At 49.0% G+C, this 19,536-nt stretch overlaps 2 protein-coding genes across 3 annotated transcripts; one reads left to right on the top strand and one right to left on the bottom strand.

The window, feature by feature from the left end:
- Positions 1-1,098: 1,098 nt before the first annotated feature.
- PEX11A (peroxisomal biogenesis factor 11 alpha) lies at positions 1,099-6,524 on the bottom strand. 2 transcript variants are annotated; one of them, XM_014944791.1, is made up of 4 exons: positions 6,430-6,524; positions 5,950-6,065; positions 3,788-4,371; positions 1,099-3,636 (listed from the first exon to the last, which is right to left on the bottom strand). In XM_014944791.1, the coding sequence occupies exons 1-3, from the start codon at positions 6,483-6,485 to the stop codon at positions 3,806-3,808; spliced, it is 738 nt and encodes a 245-aa protein (XP_014800277.1). In that variant the 5' UTR covers positions 6,486-6,524; the 3' UTR covers positions 1,099-3,636; positions 3,788-3,805. The 2 variants fall into 2 exon arrangements, with proteins under 2 accessions (XP_014800277.1, XP_014800276.1); XM_014944790.1 differs by having other exon boundaries at positions 1,099-4,371.
- Positions 6,525-7,276: 752 nt separating this feature from the next.
- On the top strand, positions 7,277-18,883 carry WDR93 (WD repeat domain 93). The gene is given in 16 exon segments (XM_014944788.1): positions 7,277-7,540; positions 8,293-8,488; positions 9,126-9,190; positions 9,433-9,511; positions 10,381-10,502; positions 12,234-12,321; positions 13,091-13,274; positions 13,493-13,563; positions 14,040-14,126; positions 14,448-14,579; positions 15,125-15,215; positions 15,217-15,339; positions 16,048-16,108; positions 16,842-16,998; positions 17,129-17,309; positions 18,477-18,883. Coding segments are annotated over 16 exon segments (2,076 nt in total). The 3' UTR covers positions 18,652-18,883.
- Positions 18,884-19,536: the final 653 nt, after the last annotated feature.

Here is a 19,536-nt window from a genome sequence, read left to right as displayed (position 1 = left end):
TTCTCCATGGGAGTGGGAGACTTCCCAGGGATGAGGGAAAGCCATGGATGGGAGGAAGATACCCCCTTTCCACCCAGGGAGCCTGGAGTTTGCTTCCAGCGCGGGGCTCTGCAAAGCTCGCCGGGTACACACCAACCTCCTGGGCTGTCTCCAGCTGGCTGTTCGGGGTGAATCACTGCTCTCCAGACAGCGGGACAAAGGGCAGCAGCCTGCTCAAAACTCCCCTCTCTTGGCACCGAGACATTTTCCAGTGCAGGGAACATGCCAACCCTTCTCCCTGCCTTGGCTGGAGCTGGGATCAACAAGGCGGCACAGCCTTTGCCCGAATAACGCCTCCGCTCGTCTCCTCCCCTTCCTCCCTCCAGGGCAAAGGCTGTGCCAGCCCCGGGCTCTGCAGTGCAAAGGTACCCCCGCCTCCCCCCACTGCCTCCCCCCACCCGAGAAATGCTGTCTGTGCTCTGCAGGCACCGTTCAGAGCTCACCCGATCCCCCGGCTGCAGGAAAGTGGAGTTTTACACTCTTATCTCCGCAGTCTGACCCATAGCCACGGATATACCACGGTGAGGGGATGAGCCCGATGTCCAAAGACCAGTCTGGGAGGGGGCTGGAGAGGTAATTAATTAATTCCATGCCCTGTGGCAGGATCAGCACACCCTAAACCACTGCTGGCAGACATCTGTCCAGTCTCTTTTTAAGGGCTGCTTTCCTGGGCAAGCCATTTAGTCTTTTATTTTACTTACAGTTTAAGTTACCTGTGTGACTTTATTCTCCCTTGCTGCAATATAAAGGTATTACCTCCTGGATGGATTTAGAGACCAGTTTATTGCCTTCCTCTTGGCAGTTGACCTTTAGACACTTGGAAGACTTCTCACACCTTCCCCCAGTCACCTTTCCTCTACAGAACCAGTTTATTAGGTCGTTCCCTGGAGATGTTGGTTTTCCGACCTTTAATTGTTCCTGCTGTTCACCTGGGAATCCCAAATGGCTCAACATTTCTTGGAATATCACGCCAATTCATAAAATTCAGAGATGGGAGGGAGGATTCTTCCTTCAGCATCTCTTTACACCACCATCTAAGTCACACACACAGACACGGAGTCACGCTCATCTCACTTTATTGCTCGTGTTCAAACAGCTGTCCTTATTCCAACTGCTGTAGTAGAAACAGATACAAAAAAAAAGGCACTAAAAGGTTTTTCTCCATTTGACTGTGATCCTATGGCTTCAGTCACATTACATTAAGGTACATTAAAATTCTAGCCTCCAGCTGGGGAGCAGAAGGCAAGTATTAGTGCTTAACAACCAGTAAAGAGTTATTCCTGCATGCGCCAACCCACGCCATGTAGAATGGGGCAAGTAAGGCTGTCGCAGGCTGAAAATTCACTGCCCCATCTCCCAGGCTAAGCCTGTACTTGCTAATCCAAGGCAGCCCCTACAGGAGGAACATCAAAGCCTGGCCCGTGGCTTTGCACAGCGTTTGCCTGGCACAAGGCAAAAAAAACCACCTCTCCCTCAGCAGGGAGGTGCAGCTCCCCAAGGGCCACATCACCGCGTTAATCCACTCCCCTTCGCCTACGAGCTACCAGCAAAAGAGAGAAATCAGTTTGCAAACCAGTGGAAGAAGTATTTTGTATCCAAGAGCTCCCCAAAAGGATTTCAAAACACATTTTTTTTTGCAAGAAGATGAAATTCTGTAGACAAGAGGTGGCCAAACCTCCGCTGCCAGATCATCGAGACTCCTCTTCTGTCCTTACAGGGGTTGCTACACACAAGGGACAATGACCCAACCTGGCCAAGGGAGGGATGGGCTCCTCACTGCCAGGAGCTCAAAGGAGTAAAGAAACAAAAAAATTCCACTGTTAAAAAGGAAAGGAAGCCCTTGAAGACAACACAATCCCCATGTAATGCTCCATTATGGTCTGAACTGCCAGTATGCTCTACTTTTAATGGTATTTATTTCCATATTAAAAAGCAGAGCCCCTGCAGGCCACATTTGGTCTACAAACACGCTTAATTGCCCTCCCCAGCAACCTCTTTTTTTTTTTTTTTCAAACACCTCATTGGCAGGCTAACACTTCACATTCAAACTGGAAGTAATTCCAAGCCCAACCACAATGACTTCAGGTAAATGGGGCACTGCCTTAACGCCTACTCAATTCCAACAGCCTTTTAATAAAAGAGACCAGCACCTTTTAATTTCTTTTTTCAAATAGCATCAGAAATAATAAGAGAGTACCTTGGTCCAGGTTAGAGTAGTCTCTGTTCACATTTCCTGACACATTAAACAGAGTCCTTGCACCAGAAAGTCGCAGAACACACAGGCCTAACTCCGATGAAGAAAAATGATAATTTTATCTCCTTATATAGTGTGCAATTTTTTCTCAGACGGTGTCAGAACTGGTGCTCTGCGAAGTCAGGAGCAACAAAGACTGCGTGCCATGTCACTGTTAGACAGCTGGACACAGCACTTCTCCTTTCACACTGCTGGGCAACCATTCCCAGCGAGGTAAGTGATCAACAACAACGCAGTTGCAGGGCAAACGTAAGGCATTTTCAAATGGTAGAACCCATTCAACCAGCGAGGGAACACACAAAAATCTGTGTGGTCATGAGAGGGAAGGATAGGGAGGGCGAGACAGGAAAATGTAAACCATGAATGCCCAAATCCAGTAATAAGCTTTTCTTCTCACAGGGGATTCTGATATTATCACGACCAACTCCATTCCCTTCCCTCCAGGAGCTTACACAACTGGAAACACACCCTTGCAGTTTTTCTGACTCAACGAGCTCTGAGCCAGGCTTCTCTCCTTAACTGCAGGTTCCAAAGCTCCTCATTACACTGGAATTTTTCACAAAAAATCAGAAGAGCAAAACAAGCTCCTTATCACAATATGATTAATGGCAAATCGTTGCACTTGCAATCACAGGGGTTTGGGAGTTAAGGTGCATGTGTAATGGGAAATTCAGTGCTTGTGAGTGGTTCCAGGTTCACAGCTTTGGAAACCTGGTTTCCTACAAATCACAGCGTCATCAGCACCCAGACAAGCTTCTCCCACTCGCTGTCCTTCACCAAAACTCTCAGCTGTGGCCTGCTGGAGAAGTCAAGAGTCAGTGGTCAACAGTCCTTGGCTCACATTATCAAAGGGGAAGAAAGTGCTGATTTCCTGGGACACAAGTTGGGACTCGCTAGACTTCAGATCCAGCAGCACCTGCGCACGTTAGAGAGATCATCAGAAGGTCAGATCACACCACTCCTCAGTTCCCATCACATGGCATTCAAACCACTACCTCCAGATAAGAGGACCCATCAGTCCAAACCCATCAGAACACTCTTACTTGATTTCAGGCCGTTTTAACCACAGCCCCTAACTTGCCTGAGCCCACTATAGAAAATCCAACTGTAGGAACCCTTGATTGGTGAATTTCAGCTTTCCAGTGTAAACACAATTAGCTATGAGTCATACACTTATTACAGTTGTCTACGCAGCTATTTCACAACCCTGTATTACAATACTGGAACATCAATATTTCCTTATCTAGCAGCCATGTTCCAAGCCCCGTTTCTGTTTGTGAAATATTACTCTGCCTTCTCCCATCTCCACTCCATCAGGTAGTGTCTCATGGCACCAAACTCATCTGCAAAGACACAGGGAAAGGAAAAAGGGTAGAATTCACTTAATCAGAGGGCAAAATTAATCTTGAGGTTACTGTGAGACATGTTCATTTAAAAAGTGCCATACGAAGGATAAAAACCTATCAGGATCAAAGCTGTTGGCTCGCTGCATACCAGGCAGCTCCTTTTATGTCACTGCTTCAGCTTCAGATGTGGGCTTGCTAATGTGAGGATCCCCACCAGGGAAGAGAGGACACCACAGAAACCAATCACTCCTGGATTGGTCTTGTAGATCCCTAGAGTATCCAAAGGCCCTGAGAGATCACAGAGATTCTTCACCAAGTCCAGCAGCAAAGGAGGGTGGCTTTTCAGTATCTGAAACAGTAGGAGGAAAAAACCCTGCAAACTATCACATTTCACACAGTTTAGTTCCTCACTGTGTTTGTCCCAGAAGGAATTCTCCTTCGTCTTTTCTTCCTGTACAGCTTGTTCCACCCTCCAGGAGATCTCATACCAGTCCCTGGCTAGATTCATCAGGAGTGAAAAGTAGTAACACTTGGTAGCCCAATTCCTCCACTTTGGCTTGTCGATGTCAGGTTGGAGCCCAACGCTCTTCAGCCACAGGACCGCGTCGCAGACGAAGTAGAGGGCACGGGTCAGGTTGGAGGCTGTGAGGCAGAAGCGAGGAACCACATCTGGCAGCTGCGTGGTTCTTCTGGCTGCTACCAAGGCATGCACCATGTTGCCCAGTCGGAACACTGCAAGAAACCCCACAAAGGTTAGCACAGCCTGGCCTTTCCTGCAGAGACAGCCCTGGGCAGGACAACTCAGCACGTCACTGTCCTCGTGCACTTTTTAAAAACTTAGTGGGCTTTGGGCATTTCTATCATTAAGCATTTTCTTCTCATGGCATGAGAATCTATCACTAGCAAGGAAAGGGGTGTAACATCTCAGCTCTGTCCTGCACCAGCCCAGGACTTAACATGCAGATTTTATGAATAGCCAGGACTTGCAGCCTTCTCCTGCCACTCTGTTCTTGTGCCTGGGTGCCCTCTGGACCAATATCACCAACTGCTCTGAACGAGTCCGTGTCGGCAAAAACGTGACACAAACAGAGCCTCCAATTTCAGCTGTACACTGCACTGATTTCACCTGACTCTGTGGACAGATGTTACTGCACTAACCCCCCTGCAACTATCACCCACAACCTTCCTGAGCTCTGTGAAAGCTGGTGATTCACGTGCTGAGCACACTGAGACCCAAGTCCCTCCTCTGCCATGACTTTGTCAGAAGTACAAGTAGTTCCCTGTGAACAGGAACAGTATAACCCATTTCTTGCTATAATATACAGCAAGCCTGATTTCATCCGCTGCACAATTTTAAGTTTTGCCCCATGAATGTTAATACAATATAACGCAGAATACTTTTCATAACCTGCTGCTCTGCCACAGCGATAGATGTTGGCAGCACCCAAGCTTGGTGGGACTGCACGAGTCCTGAAGTTAGGCCTGATGTCTATTAGTGATTTGTTTGGCAGAAGCAAGAGGATTATGGCTATGCTGATAAACCGGTTGGCCTCTTTGCTGGAAATTACCCTACTCTGGAGCTAACTGGAATAATAAAACAAGTCCATGGAAACACATTAAATTAGAATATTTGCCTCATACATTGAAGTTGTTCCAGGATTGAGCAATTGATAAGTAGGTTTAAGATCAACCCGAGAGCAAGCAACACAACCACAGCAACAGCGTAGCCATAATGGATGCAAATGTGACAAAGAATGAAGTGATACAAACAGTTAGACTATGAGAAAAGAATAGAAGAGTATATGCTTTAGTGGAGTATAAACGCTGAAGGAAATTAATATGCGAAGTAGGATAGAAAAAGCCATACTGAAAGATGGTCCTTCAGGGGTGATTTTATCGGGATGGTGATCTTTAATGTTAGGCCACCTCAACCCGTTAGCTGGAAGGAAAAAGGAGCATGCAGTAAGCCAGCCTCGCATCCTAACTCTGTGGCCTGTCCCTGACCAGAGGTGACAACTTGATCTCTGCAGCAACAGCTGGCTGTTAACTTACTTCTCCAGTCCTCCCAGTGATAATTCAGATCGCCTGATCGGAGAGGAGGCTGAGAAAGTACTAAATGTACTGAGAAAGTACTTGGCCTTACCTTGGCAAGCCAAGGCGGGGATAAGGTCTGTTGACAGTTTTGTGGATACACAAAAAGAGGTTTTGTGGCTCAAGGTAAGTTAACTACAGAAAACACAAGGCCAGGAGCTGTTTTGCTGGAAAGAGCAAGTGAAGAAGGACTTATCCCTCTACACACCAGGTACTTACTTTTCCGGCCAGAGCTCATGCTAGATTCCAACTGCTTGAGTTTCATTACCAGCTTCTCTTTATCAGCCTTACGCTCTATTAAATAGCTAAGCAACATGCATGTGTACTGAGTGGCTCTGGAATGGAAAAAAAAATATACGAGGAAAAGGGTACACAGGTGAAACAAGGACAATCGGCAGGACCAGCAGGGCAGGGTTCAGCCCCCCAGCTGAAGGTCACCCCGGCGGTGCCAGGGCGAGTTATAGCCGGGGCAAGGGGCCACCAGCGCAGGTGGGGGAGGCTGCGGAGGGGCCCAGCGGCGAGACCAGCACGGCGGGAGCGGGGCCGGAGCTCGCCCCGGGGGGCACCGAGCAGCTCTCCCGCCTGAGGCGGGGGGCACCACACCGGGCCCCATCACCCAGAGGGGCGGCTGGGCCCAGTGGGGGGGGTCCCCCCCAAGCGCTGGCACGGAGGGGCGGCCGCTCGGCCCCCCGCACTCACCGGAACAGCTGGTCGCGGCCCTGGCTGCGGTTGGTGAAGTCCACGAAGCCCTCCATGGCGGCGGCGGTGGGACCGGCAGCAGCCGCGGGAGGTGAGCGGGGGCCGCGGCCGCTCCGCCCCGCTCCAACCCGGGCCCCGCCCCGCCCCCGGAACCTTCCGCTCCGGGACGCGTTCCCGGCCGGGCCGCCCCCGCGACGCGCCGTTGCCCTGGCGACCGGCAGCCGCGGGGCGGGGGTCCCCGCTAAAAGCTCCCCCCCGGCGGCGGCGGCCCTGGTAACCGCCGACAGCGGCTCGGTGAGTCGAGAGCCGCCCGGCCCGGCCCCTCGGCTCCCGGTACCCGGCTCCCGCTCCCAGGTTAGGCCGCTGTGCGGGGTGACAGTGGCGGCGGAGGTGGGCCCGGCCCCGGCGCAGGGCGGGGGGAGCTCATTATGGCTCAACGAAGTTGGTAACTTCCAGTGAAATCACCCACTTTCCACATTAATCGTTGGGATTCCACCCAGGCCGGATGAGCCTTTTAATGAAGAACAAGATAGTATTTTTTGAACACTTTGTCATCATTCTTATACTCGTGGCAAAGCTTTAACGCTCCCTTTTTCTGTAGAACCCCCTCTTTCTGTGTGGCTGATATTGCCAGGGCAGGACAAAACCCTTGGGCTGTGTATAACAGGGCTGCTCTGGCTATCCGTACTGAAAAGAACCCCCCTTCCCTCTTAGAGATCATTAATCATCTTTTTCTTTCCCCCCCACCGTTACCTCATGAAAGTAGATATCACACGATTCTTCGTTCTTCTGCATCTGCTGTGATTCCTGCATCTGTGGTGGGTTTTGCACCTGGGAGGGCAGAACCATGGCTGCGTATCTCCGGAAGCATCCCCTGGAGATTCCTCCGCCATCTGAAAAGGACTGGCCCGAGGATGACGAGGAAGATTTCTTCCTGCAGGATCCTGATTGAAAGCGTGATGCTTTGCCTCAGCCCTTCAGGATGGCCAACAAGCTGGTGATGGCGGTTTTTGACAACGCTATGGAAATCATTGAAAGAAGGGAGATGCTCCGAGAAGCACAAAAACTCAAGATCCAGCCCACAAAATTATTCCCTTCAGCTGAATTCCAGGTACAGAGCTCCTCACAGCAGAGAGAGTGTTAATCACCGTAGCAGTTTTTCTAGACAATATCCATTCAGTAGATTTTACATTCTTCTGTTCATCACCTTCCTCAGACTCCACCACCATCTCACCGATTCGCTTCAGAAAGGTTGCAGCTCCTAAGCTTGTCTGACAGGTTCTGCTTCCCACCCATCTATCACACCTCTCTGAAAAGAGAGAAGCAGATATTAAACAGCCCTAAATTCACCTTCTGCTTCTCAGGCTGGCTCCACCCTTGTTTGTCAAGAAGAAGGTAATTAGTCAGTAGCATATAAATGGGCAAACTCAGCTCTGTGTTACAGTGAGTACCGAAATGGGAGTGTTGTCAGCAGAAGGGCAGAGGTGTTCGTTACATGGAAGTATCCAGGAGGAATCACAGGTGCCTGCTGGTGTTCTGCAGTTGCCCGGAGGAGCTCAGCATCCCCTCGCAGCTCGGCATTAGCAGGGCTGAGTGCGACTCAGTTCTTGGCCTTGAAAGCCCCTTCTGTCTATCAGAAGGGGAAGGTGGGAGCAAATTTTTCATTCCCAAGGCAGAACAATCTCTGTGACAGACATGAGAGCCCCTCCCTCTCTTGTTTGATGAAAGCTCATGTAAAAATTTTTCCTTTGTAAAAGTCAGCGTTTTCTCTGGTGACAGGCTAGGAGTATATCACCAGTTTGGCTGGTGTATCCTCCACTGGGGAAGCAGTTGGGTACACTCATCTTTTCCCTTTCTTGGTAGGTAACTGGAAGAGCCAATTGCCTTGTGGTGTCTGGAAAATACATCTTTGTTGGTCTGTCTGTGGGTCTGGCTGCCTTCAAGGTGTCTGACTGTAAGAAAGTCTGTGTTTGGGATGCAGTTGAGACGGAGATTTGTACCATCCATGCTTCGGATTTGGGGAACAACTGCCACGTCCTGCTTGCTGTGGATGAAATGGGTTAGTGTGACACGGATTTCTTTGACTCAGCTGGGGATGGCTGTGCTCTGGAGCTGCACTATGGAAGAGTGCTACATCAGGAGGAACCTTAGAATGGTTGACAGGTTTCCTAGAAAGCCCTGCAAAGAGGGCGTTAGATAACAGCTTGCAGGGTGGCAGAGTGGCCCTAGGGCCCTGTGATTAGTTGAGGGTGTGGGTTTGGTGTCCTCTCTGGAGCAGCAGAGGCAGGTGCAGAGCCGAGAGTGAAGTGCAGTAAATTTTAGGAACACCTTGGACCGGGCAGAAAGAACTATTGCTAGGTATGACCTCCTGCCCGTGCTTTGTCTCAGCACCTTTAATTGCATAGCCCTGTGGTAAATAGATTTTTTTGTTGATTCATCTGAAACCTACAAATTCTGGTGGAGATACTTTTCAAACTGGCCTATCCATCTGCTTGTACAATTGAGTGTTTGCTGGTGCTGGCATAAGGAAGCCAGCAAAAGTTTAGTGCTGGAAGCAGTGGGATATTCTTTCTAGAGCCCAGGAAAAGCTGTAGTCCCGTTCACCGTCCTGAACATGTTGTAACAGCCATCTCCTGAGAGCATAGCTACCATCTGTTTGCTTTTCTTCTCCTGTTACTTTTGTATTTCTATTCCAGGGCTCGTCTGGCTCTTCTGCTTTCACAAGGAAAGCTTCCTAGTCATTAAAATCCTAAATGAAACAGTAAGTACTGAGTTAATTCCATAGACGCTGGGCACAGGCTGGTAAGCAATCAATCATGAGGAGTACTAATTGCCCTCAGGAATTTCTGTCATGGGCAGCAGCACTCCAAGAGTGCTGCCCAATATTTATTCCTGTTCTTCCAAGAGTCTGTCTGGCCTTCACCCTGTTGAGAACTGTGTAAGTCCATGGAGCTCTCCGAATCTGTGATCTTGCTTTGATGCCAGCCCGTTTCTGTTTGGCAGGAGGATATCAGCAAGCACACTATGAGTGTGGAGGTGGTGCTCTCCCCGGGAGGTGATTACGCAGGAGTCCTGCTGCAAGGCAAGTGCAGGAACATGGTGTGTTGGGCGACGGCGGTTGAGTTCTAGCAGAAAGGCCAGCAGCAATGCTTTTAAAATGCTCCACGTGTTCCGGATTCCCAGTGATCCTGTTCCTAACCCTCCTAGTACCTCCTCCAGTTTAGAGAGTTGCTCCTGCCACTCCCTGTCCTCTCCAAAAGGCCTGGTGTTGATGAGTGCTGATCCCAAAAGTGAGCTGTCTGGAACTGGTCAGTGCAGTTCCCAGCTCCCAGGAGGCTCAGTGAAAGCAGGTTTTCCTCTCCTCTCCCGAAGTACCAACTCAGTTCTTCCTCTCCTTTGCTGTGGCTCATTTTTACACTGGAAAGATGCAGACCTGAAGAATTTTCTCTGCAGACATAAGCCAGACAGCATAGACACAGTCTCAAAACAGTACAGCAAAGTCCTTGCTGAAATGTTCTTCTGTTTTATGGCAGCTGTCTTGCTCAACATGTTTGCTGCTGGCAGGTTTTCTGGACCTGTGTTTGATGAAATCTGCCTGGACATATGCTGAGAATGAGATATGTAGCATCTGCAGAAAAACAGTGTGACCACAACTCACTTTCTACTTTACCTCAGGGGCTACAGGTCAAATTCTTTGACTGAGTCTCTTCATGGAATGTCTTTGGTGGATGTGGGACATCGAGGACTTGAGCTGAAGGCTGGGATGTCAGTCTCAGCCAAGCATGTCAAGCCTTAAGAGGGAGGAGAGGTGGGCTGCATGGAGTTCACATGGATTTTATATTAAAAAAATATATCCAAATCTTGTTTTAAGGATATAAGATAACAGAGGCTGCTTGCTTGAAAGACCTTTTCTCCTCATTTCTAATTGCTCAACGTGGTTTCCCAATGCAGACAACACAAAAGCTTGGCTGGAGATCTACCGATTGCCTAAGGATTCCTGGCTGAAGGAGATGGAAAAGAACGCAGGAGATGCAGAAGTTTGCACGGAGAGGAGGCCAAGCTGGTCATCTGTGGTACAAAACAGTTCTATCTCCCACTGTGCTGTTTTTTTTTCTTATACCCTTTTGCCTACAGGTCTTTCCCCAAGCCTTGCTCCAGCAGACAGCGACAGCATGATACAGGCTGAACAAGTCTGTCAGCCCAGAGGGATGGAGTATATGTCTCTACAGCTGCTACAGCTGCCCATCCCACATTTCACAAGGCCTTTTTGTTATTGGGACATGTTTGCTCTCCCAAGACAGGCTTTCTGACAAGGTTCCCTTGGTCCCAGGGCTAACATTCCTGCTGCCCCTCCCTGAAACTGCCAGCTCCTTTCCCAGCAGTATTGCCCCATCTGAGAAGGCCCTGTGTAAGGGTATTGCCACAGGGCTTCTCCCTAATGTTACTGGGGGAAGGTGAAAGAGTGGGAATTGGGCCTGATTCCTCCAGTTGGGAATCTGGTCCTGAACCAGGGGTTTGTGTTTTAGGCTACCTACAAGAGGAGCCGAACCCTCCTGAACAGGACAGGGTCTCTGTTTGCACAAATCACTGCCACTGGTTCTTTGGCAGAAAAGTCTGGAACTGCATGGAGACGGTTCTGCAGAGATTGTAACTTGCCTCAATGGATGTCCTGAGCTGTTACAGGGAATTTTAAATGCTGAGTCAATGCTTAAGTGACTCCTGCATCGCTTTCACCCTGCTAGATTTCACTTCTCAACACACAGGCACTTTCTGCCCAGCACCTCCAGCTAACCCTCTGTGATACCTTCCTCATACTGCTTCCCTTCTCCTTCAGCAGAGACTTTCCTGGCCGTTTGAGAGGGAGGTGTTTCTCAGCCCTGTCTTCAGGGCAAACAACCCCCTTAACTAAACTAAAAGCAAACACCCAGGCATTCCCTCTTTGCTGATTCCATGTAAACTACTCAAGTTCCTGTCTCTTCCTTCTCAGACATGGTTGATTATTGAGCCAGATCTTTTCTATTTAGCCAAAGATCAATGTTGTGGGGGGGGTGTGGTGGTGGTGGGCACACACGGGTGCTAGTGCCCTGGTAGAGTTTTCCATTCCTAGCCAAGCACATTTGTGACATCCTCCAGTCCTGGGCTCTCTGTAGTAAATTCTGGTTCTTGTATTCAGCAGCACCCTGCAACCTTTAGTACTGCTTCTTTTTTTTTTTTTTTCCTGAGCTTTGCTATGCCCCACCCAGGCCTGTGCTGCAACAAGAATAATTCAGAGAGATTACTAAAATCAGAAGCGGAGGTTATACACAGCACAAAGACAGGAGGTGTCTGGGCAGCACATCCTTTGTAACGTTGTTGAGAAAGTAGTGACCTCCCTCAGGCTTCTGTGTTTTGGCCAAAGCAATGAGTCTAAAACCAGTATCTCCTAGGCAGTGTCAGCCAAGCTTTGCATACACTTGTTTCAGGAAGCATTTGTTTCCCATGAACAAGAGAAAACTTAGCAGCATAGGGCACAACGTGGTTCTCATCAGAGAGATTACTAAAATCAGAAGCGGAGGTTATACACAGCACAAAGACAGGAGGTGTCTGGGCAGCACATCCTTTGTAACGTTGTTGAGAAAGTAGTGACCTCCCTCAGGCTTCTGTGTTTTGGCCAAAGCAATGAGTCTAAAACCAGTATCTCCTAGGCAGTGTCAGCCAAGCTTTGCATACACTTGCTTCAGGAAGCGTTTGTTTCCCATGAACAAGAGAAAACTTAGCAGCGTAGGGCACAACATGGTTCTTGGGCTGATATTTTTCTGTTGCAGGGGTCTCCTGTGCCTGCAAACAAAGCTGATGCAAAGCTGAGTCTCCCAGTGCTGCTGCTGCAAGTGAAGCCACCCAAACCTGTTACAGGTCAGGACTGATTCTGTATTTGCAACCTGTAGCCTTATTCAGGTGACAAAGGAATCACAGCCCTTATGACTGACTACAGAACAGGTCATAAAGTTTCAGTAGCGTGTTCCCTGGTCTCTTCCTGACCTTTCTTTGTAGTTACATGTAACCCTGTAATGGGAGTTGATTCTTACCTGACCATGTCACCTTTGTTAGCACAAAATACTTCAGTGCATCTTGATGTGGGTGTCATACCCTTGGATTCATAGGAAAATGATGAGGCTAGGCAGGGAGATGGGACACTGTCTGACTACAGAACAGGTCATAAAGTTTCAGTAGCGTGTTCCCTGGTCTCTTCCTGACCTTTCTTTGTAGTTACATGTAACCCTGTAATGGGAGTTGATTCTTACCTGACCATGTCACCTTTGTTAGCACAAAATACTTCAGTGCATCTTGATGTGGGTGTCATACCCTTGGATTCATAGGAAAATGATGAGGCTAGGCAGGGAGATGGGACACTGTCAGAGAGAATGTCACATGAAGACAAGGTGATCTGGGTCCTCGGATTATTTGCCCTAGTCCTTGCCTTCAAATACTGAAAAATGGGCCAGTGATATGAAATTTCCACAGAATATATTCTTAGTTTTTAAATACTTCTACCAGGAAGATGCAGTGTGTCTGTCTTCAAGACAATGCCACCCTGAAGGAGGGATGGTCAAAGTGCCTCCGATCACTTCATGGTGTCTGCTTCTCCAGGGCTCTGTCTTTTCCCTTTGTGTTCCCAATCCAGGCAGTAGTTTTAAAAACCCTTTGGATGCCTTGAAGAAAGTGGATGATGGCAGCATGCTTGGCTTGGGGTACAATCACCTAATCAAGGACTCGCAGTGGGAGCAGCAGGAAGCAATCTTCCGCAGAACTTATCAGGAGTATCTGGAGGCTGAGGGTGAAAGAAAGATCAAGGAGGAGATCCCCAGGTGAGTGGGAGCACCAACTAGGATTTCAGTCCATTGGACTTCAACACAGGGCAATTTTCAAGTGTAGATGGAAGTCTCTGCCTTAGCTTTGCCTCCTTCATCCCAAGGCTTCAGTGCAGGGGGCTTGAGCCATTCCAGGTCTTGTTGCAGTGCTGCCTATGTATCAAGGCCTTTCTTTTATATATATTTCTTAATTCCTTTTTTTTTTTTTTTTCCAGACGTGCTACTTTTCATTTTCTCCTGCCTAGCTGGATCCTACAGGTGGGACCTGAAGTGGAAGTTCAGCCAGGTAGTCCAAATGGGCAAAAAGCTGTTAATTTATGGAGCATGTTGTTGCATGACATTGAGCTCTGGTTAGAGCTTGATGGCTCTGGCTTGTGTTCACTATATAAATTCCATCTCCAAGGACATAAGCCTGGATAAAAATGGCAGCTCTAAGATTTATAAGTGAGTCACTGGCATGGAGTCACATAAACTTTGCTCCAGAGTTTAAAAAAGGAAAAACACACAAAACCCCCCCAAACACACACACACACACAAAAAAAAAAAAAAGATGAGGAGCCACATAAGCAAGATAAAAATAACAGAAAAGGGAAAGTTTGTTGTGGTTTAGGGTCTGTGTGAGCAGTTTCTGTAAGTCCTATCAGGGAAACTGTGAGAACTCTAATATGCGCTTTCTAATGGTATTTTTGTGTCCTGGGTTGTTCCTTCCTTTCTTTGTCTCCAACCTCCTTCTCTCTTTTGTTGTCCCCTTCTCTGTACCAGATGTTCCAGCTGGCATCAGTGTGCACTGGGATGGAAGCCACAATCTCTGCTTGTGCTTACTTAACCGTCCACTCAAGGAGAAAGTGGGTAAGAAAGTCTTGCTTTTTCTAGCAGAGCGCTCTGTGGGGAGTGGGAGTATTCAGTGGCCAGTGGCAGTCATTCAATCAGATCTTCATGATTCAGGGAAAGGAGAAATGAGGAAGTGAGCTGCCCCATATCTTGTAGTTTAGCCTGGATCATAGGGCTCCATGTTGCACAGGCTGGCAGCGTTTTGAGTGAAGCCACTTTGGCAGTTGACCCCAGAATGGTGTGTGTTTTATTGGGAAACTGAAAGCTGGTACCCCATGGTATCCCACCATGAGAGAGAATGCTCTGCACCTTCTTATCTCTTAATGTCCTTCTGTTTAGATTCTGATCCAAAACCTGATGTTGTGTGGCCATGTGCAGCTCCAATTGCATGCTCAGCTGTCAGCTCCTGCTCCAGGTACCTGGCACTGGCCTGTGAAGATGCAGCAATAACCATTTGGGATAAACACCTAGGTGAGCTTGCTCTTTGGGACTGTGTGTTGGGATCTCAGTGGATAAATTGCTCCCTTCCTTAAGAGTCTGAGGCTGTGGCTTGGTGTGAACAGGGAACTGGCAGTGAGTTTACAAGCAAATCTGAAAATAGTTTGGACTCACTTCTTTGTGGAATGCTTGGCCAGAAGTTGCCAACGCAGTGTGACTGCCTTAGCCCTGACAGAACCACTCCCACCCACAGCACCACAGCGGTTCTGAACTGCTGCAGCAAGGACTGATGCCTGTGTTGCCCTGAGGCTACAAGACAGTCACTGCTTTGCCACTGCACCCTCATGTCATCCTTGAGGCTGTTGTGGCATCACAGTCCAGCTGCCATCAGTGCAAGTGTCATCCTGCCATGATGCAAGGATTCTCCTGGCAGAAGAATCTTCTTCTGCCATCAGGACTGTTCTGGTGGCTGCTGTCCCTGAGCAGGCCAGAGTCCAAGCTAAGCATTCCTTGGATAAATTGCCAGCTCCTTTTTCTTCCTAAACTGCTGTCTTTTTTTTTTTCCCTTGCTTCCCCAGGATACCCACTGTGTGTGACTGCCATTCTACAGGAACGTCTCATCCGTAGTATCCACTTCCTGCGTAGCTCTGTAGCTGCCAGTGACGAGACCTTGCCCTGGTGCAAATCCTGCCCGTCCCATCGTGCAGCTTCTAGTGCTATGTACAGACAGCTCTTTCTATTTGGTGAAAGCACCTGGGGCTGGGAAGTCCAGCGTCAAGCTCCTGGCAGACAGGTGAGGTAGACCTCTGATAGACTCCAGCCAAAGCAACTGTGTGGTTACACCTATGTGGTCAGGTCCAGCAGGGAGCCCCAGGTTTCTGTGGGGCAGAGAACTTTTTACTGCTTTTGCCCAGATGGCTCTGCCATGCTCCTGTGTCAGTAGTAAGTGTGGTCTTGCTAGAAGTCAGTTCCAGTGCTAAAATCCAACAGTTATGCCAGAATTAGGGGTGTTTCTGGGTTCTTCTATGCACTAGAATACAAGTGCTTGTAGCACTGCTCCGGGGCTGATGTTCAACTAGCTGGGTTACTGCCAGGTACCCAGGGACACTTTGTCTTCTCTTTTCTGCCCTTGCCAGAATAAGTTCCCCTTGAAGTCAGAGTAGGCATTTCTTGCCATCTTTCTGTCAGTTCTGTGTTCACTTATCCCCTTGGTTTGAGAAGGGTCAGCTTTGGGGAAGCTGCTGCTCTGAAGGCTATGGTTTCATGCCTCCGTGGCAGGCAGGGGATTTTTACCTCCAATACAGTTCCTAGGCAGGAGTGCACAGGGATGGGACTTGGGGATTCCTGTCCAGGAGGAGCCAGGCTTTGTCTCCACAGGGAGGGATCTTGGCTGGAACTTTATGCCAGCCTGTGTGCCACAAACCGCCATTCTCATTATCACAGCCACTCAGTGTGTGCTGGGTACATTAAACAGTAACATAAGCCTGAGTCTGCTTTACAGGCCTGAAGATCCAAATCTTGCTGTCAGCGCCGTGGTGCCTGTCCTGGCATTCCCCAGTGCAGTGAGTATTCTTGCTGCTCTCTTAAGAACTGGGTGAGAGCACAGGTCCATCTGGCCTAGGATCCCGTTTCCAGTAATGGCTGTAACTGGATGCTTAGAAGATAAAGAACAGGGCAATCAGATATGGTATTGCCTTCACGTCCTTTCCCGGCCTCCAACTATTTTTAGCATGGGGGTTTCCTGCACCAGTTACAGGGCCATATGTAGCTGGTAACTCCCAAAGAATTTCTCTTTGATCTCACTCAGCATCCCCTTGTGCCCATGTCCTCTAATGACCACTTAGGTGGGAGGCTCTGGAGGCCCTCTGCACATGGGCAAGTCCATCTGCAATGGTGAGAGGGTCCAGGCACAAAGGTTCAGGCATCAGGGTTACATATGAGAGGGCACCATGGTGAGGAGAAGTTGCAAGCACAAATGCAGCCACACCTTTGAGGTAGCCTCAGAAAATTTTCAGGCACGGGGAGAAAAAAGTGAAAAGCTGATCTCCAGAGCCAGCCATGTAGAAGGCTGGATCGAGTTCAGTTCTAACCTGCACTGCTGCCCCTTCCCAGTCCTACCCTGCAGCAATTCCAGTTCAAGTTCCCTGCAAAGCCTGTTCTTCATCTGCTGTGGGTCCTATGAACTACTGGGCAGTCAAAAGAAACCAGCATCATGTTTAGGGATGTGAAGTCCTTTCCAGGAAATACTTTACACCTCACTTGCATCCATTTATAAGTGTCAACCTGCTGTTTCAGGTGCTGGTCTTCTCCTGGGATGGCACAGTGTCCCTGATGAACACTGCCGCATCACAGATTATTTACTGCTTCTGTACTCCACCTCCTCACGCTGTAGCATCACCCTGGCAGCCAGTGTTCACAGTGGACAGTGTGAATTGGTGCCTGCTGCTTCAAGGTGGGTAGCACCTTGGAGTGGTCTTAGTTTCATGGTCACTGAGGGCTTTCAGCTGTGCACTGATCCTTGAGAGTTCTTATTGGATGACTCCTGATGTAATAGCCCACTCACTGTTCTTATTGCTGTCTAGGAGATAAGTAGCAGACGGCAGATGTATTGGCAGAGAGCAGAGCCAGAGACTGCACCATCTTCATTTTTGACTTCAACTGCAGCCCACTGAAGGACGCTTTCCCAAAGGAACCAGATTTGCCTCTCAAATCCTTGCAGAACCTGCCATGGATTGAGAGATGTAACATGTTCTTACATGATAGGTAAGGTTCTCCTTCTGCCTGATAGGTAAGTGCACCTGCATTATTGTAGGCTGTAGCATTGCTCAGGTCCATGCAAGGTCTTATGCTGGAGCTTCTGGGTTCATCTGTCCACCGTGGCAGGTTTATGGCTGGGTAAGGTTTAGGTAGCAGGATTCCTGACAGCCACTCAGAACCCTTTCTCCTCTCCCTTCTGTCCTTCCTAAAACAACTGATCAGCTGTAAGTCAGGATGCCTGGGGTAGGCTTGTCATTGCAGGTAGAGAGGGCTTGCTACTTCTCATGTGCTTTTGTGCAACATAGATTGTGCAAGTTTGTCAGGGAATATAATCTCCATTTAAGTGTTTACCTCTTCCCTTTGACCCCATATCCAGGAGGAGCTGGGATCTCTTTGTACCTTCCTCCTCCCCTCCATTCCTAGGTTCATTTGATGTTTAAGCATATTTGTGTTGGAAGTTTCTTGGTTTGAGAAGGTCCCCAGCACCCTCCGGCCGGGGTTGTAGTCAGTTTAGCTGATGCATTCACTTTCTGCTGTCACTAGATGGCATTGTGACATCTCTTTTTGGGTGACATTTCCCTGAAATTACTTCTTTTGGGAACCTGGAGCCAGATCCGTGTCAATGATACTCTGTTTGTTCTTTTCACTATTATTTAATTCTCCAATTTGAAACGTTAAAGGTGGGTGCAGGTATGACCTTGCAGCACATGTTACCCGGGAGCCTTCCCTAATTCCTTGTTTACAGAGTGAAACCTGTGGTGGTGTCTGACTAGTTAAACGCAGAAAAGTTTCATCCTCTGCTACCAACCACCAGTTCTGTCCCTCCTTCTCAAAAAGCTGGAGAGGAAGACTCTTGTCTGCCTTATACCAGAAAAACTGGGGAGACATCACCTCCAGGGATACCTTGCTCCCTGGGTACAGAGAGCTCAGGCCAGAGCAGAGGAGATACAACTGCAGTGAGATGTGTGTCCACAGAGCCTAACAGGCAAAGAGCAATACTGCTGTCAAGAGCAGTAAACGAGTGCTGAGTGGCATGAGGGAATCACTGAGGTTTTTCGGACACCAGAATTCACTAATGAGCCCTAGGTACCCTTGGGGGAACCAGGCTAAGGTTGTCCGAGCACTGGGGTAATGGTGGGGACTGTTTTAACCACCCTTTTCTTCCCTTGTTAGGCAGCAGAGCCTGCTGGGACTCGGGGAGCAGTTGCCTGAGTACTGGAGTCAGCTGCGGGCACAAGCAGCTGCCATGGACAAGGAGAGACAGAAGGTAAAGGGAGAGAAGAAGCCACAGTCAGCCTTGCATCCCGAGGGCCAGGCTCTGCGCTATCACAGTCCTGCAGACCCATGATCCTGCACTGATATTTTGACAGCAACTCTGTTCAAATCTATCCTGCTGCTTTCCAGCCTGGGGCAATTTGTCATCCAAAATAGCTGCTGCCTGCTGCTGCTCAGCTGCAAGGTCTATGCCCTGCCTCTCTCTTTCCTGACCCTCAGCCTGTCCTAGCAGGGTTCAGACCTTCCTCATCAGAGACAAATGCTGCTCAGGGAAGAGAGAGGTAGGAAAGGCCTCTCACCGAGGTGTCAGGCCCACCACCTGTGTGGTTCAGCTGAGTATTTGTGCTGGATCTCTGAGTCCTCCCAGTGTCCTGGAGCATCAAAGCAATATGGTATGTTACAATGTCCCTCCTTAATAAAGCCTTTTCTCCAGTACATGTCTTTTACTCTTCACATGACTCGCATTTTATCAGGCTCTGGTGTTCTGTACGTCTGGTGCTGGGGCTTATCAATGTGTCTCATCTTCTGCTCTGACCCAGATGGGCAGCAGCGTCCTTGTGCTTAACAAGAGGCAGCAAGTAGCCCTGAAGGTGATATCCTCCAGACCACAGCAGGGCCAAGCAGCAGTGACACTGGAGAGCGTGTCGGGTCCAACCTAGGCTGTAGGACTAGACTTCCCCAGTCTAGTTATTGCTTTTGATTTCACAGCAGGCAGCTTCGGGATAAGACTGCTTAGGAATTGCAGCCTGGAAACGTGCAGACAAGCTCTCTGGGTTAAGGTCAGGCAAGAACTGGTGTTAGAGCCAAGAACTGGTGTTACTGAGGAGCAGGACAGAAGCGGAGGGGTTTGGAGAAGTCAGGGCTGCGTTGAGCCAGAGACAGGCCAGGAGCACGGCCAGCGTGTCGGTCAAAGGCCATAAAAAGCAGAAGTATCTCTCCTACAGGCAACACAGGGCAA

The sequence above is a fragment of the Calidris pugnax genome, unplaced genomic scaffold (assembly GCF_001431845.1).
Source record: "Calidris pugnax isolate Ruff unplaced genomic scaffold, ASM143184v1 scaffold70, whole genome shotgun sequence".
In the NCBI taxonomy this organism is placed as follows: domain Eukaryota; kingdom Metazoa; phylum Chordata; class Aves; order Charadriiformes; family Scolopacidae; genus Calidris; species Calidris pugnax.
Note: the sequence above shows the minus strand (reverse complement) of the source record. Positions and strands in the feature narration are given on the sequence as shown.

Coding starts and splice junctions, on each gene's coding strand:
- PEX11A (XM_014944790.1), bottom strand. CDS start 6,485: ATGGAGGGCTTCGTGGACTTCACCAACCGCAGCCAGGGCCGCGACCAG. Junction 6,066..6,429: donor GGCCGCGACCAGCTGTTCCG/GTGAGTGCGGGG, acceptor TTTCCATTCCAG/AGCCACTCAGTACACATGCA. Junction 4,372..5,949: donor CATGAGCTCTGGCCGGAAAA/GTAAGTACCTGG, acceptor GGTTTCTTGCAG/TGTTCCGACTGGGCAACATG.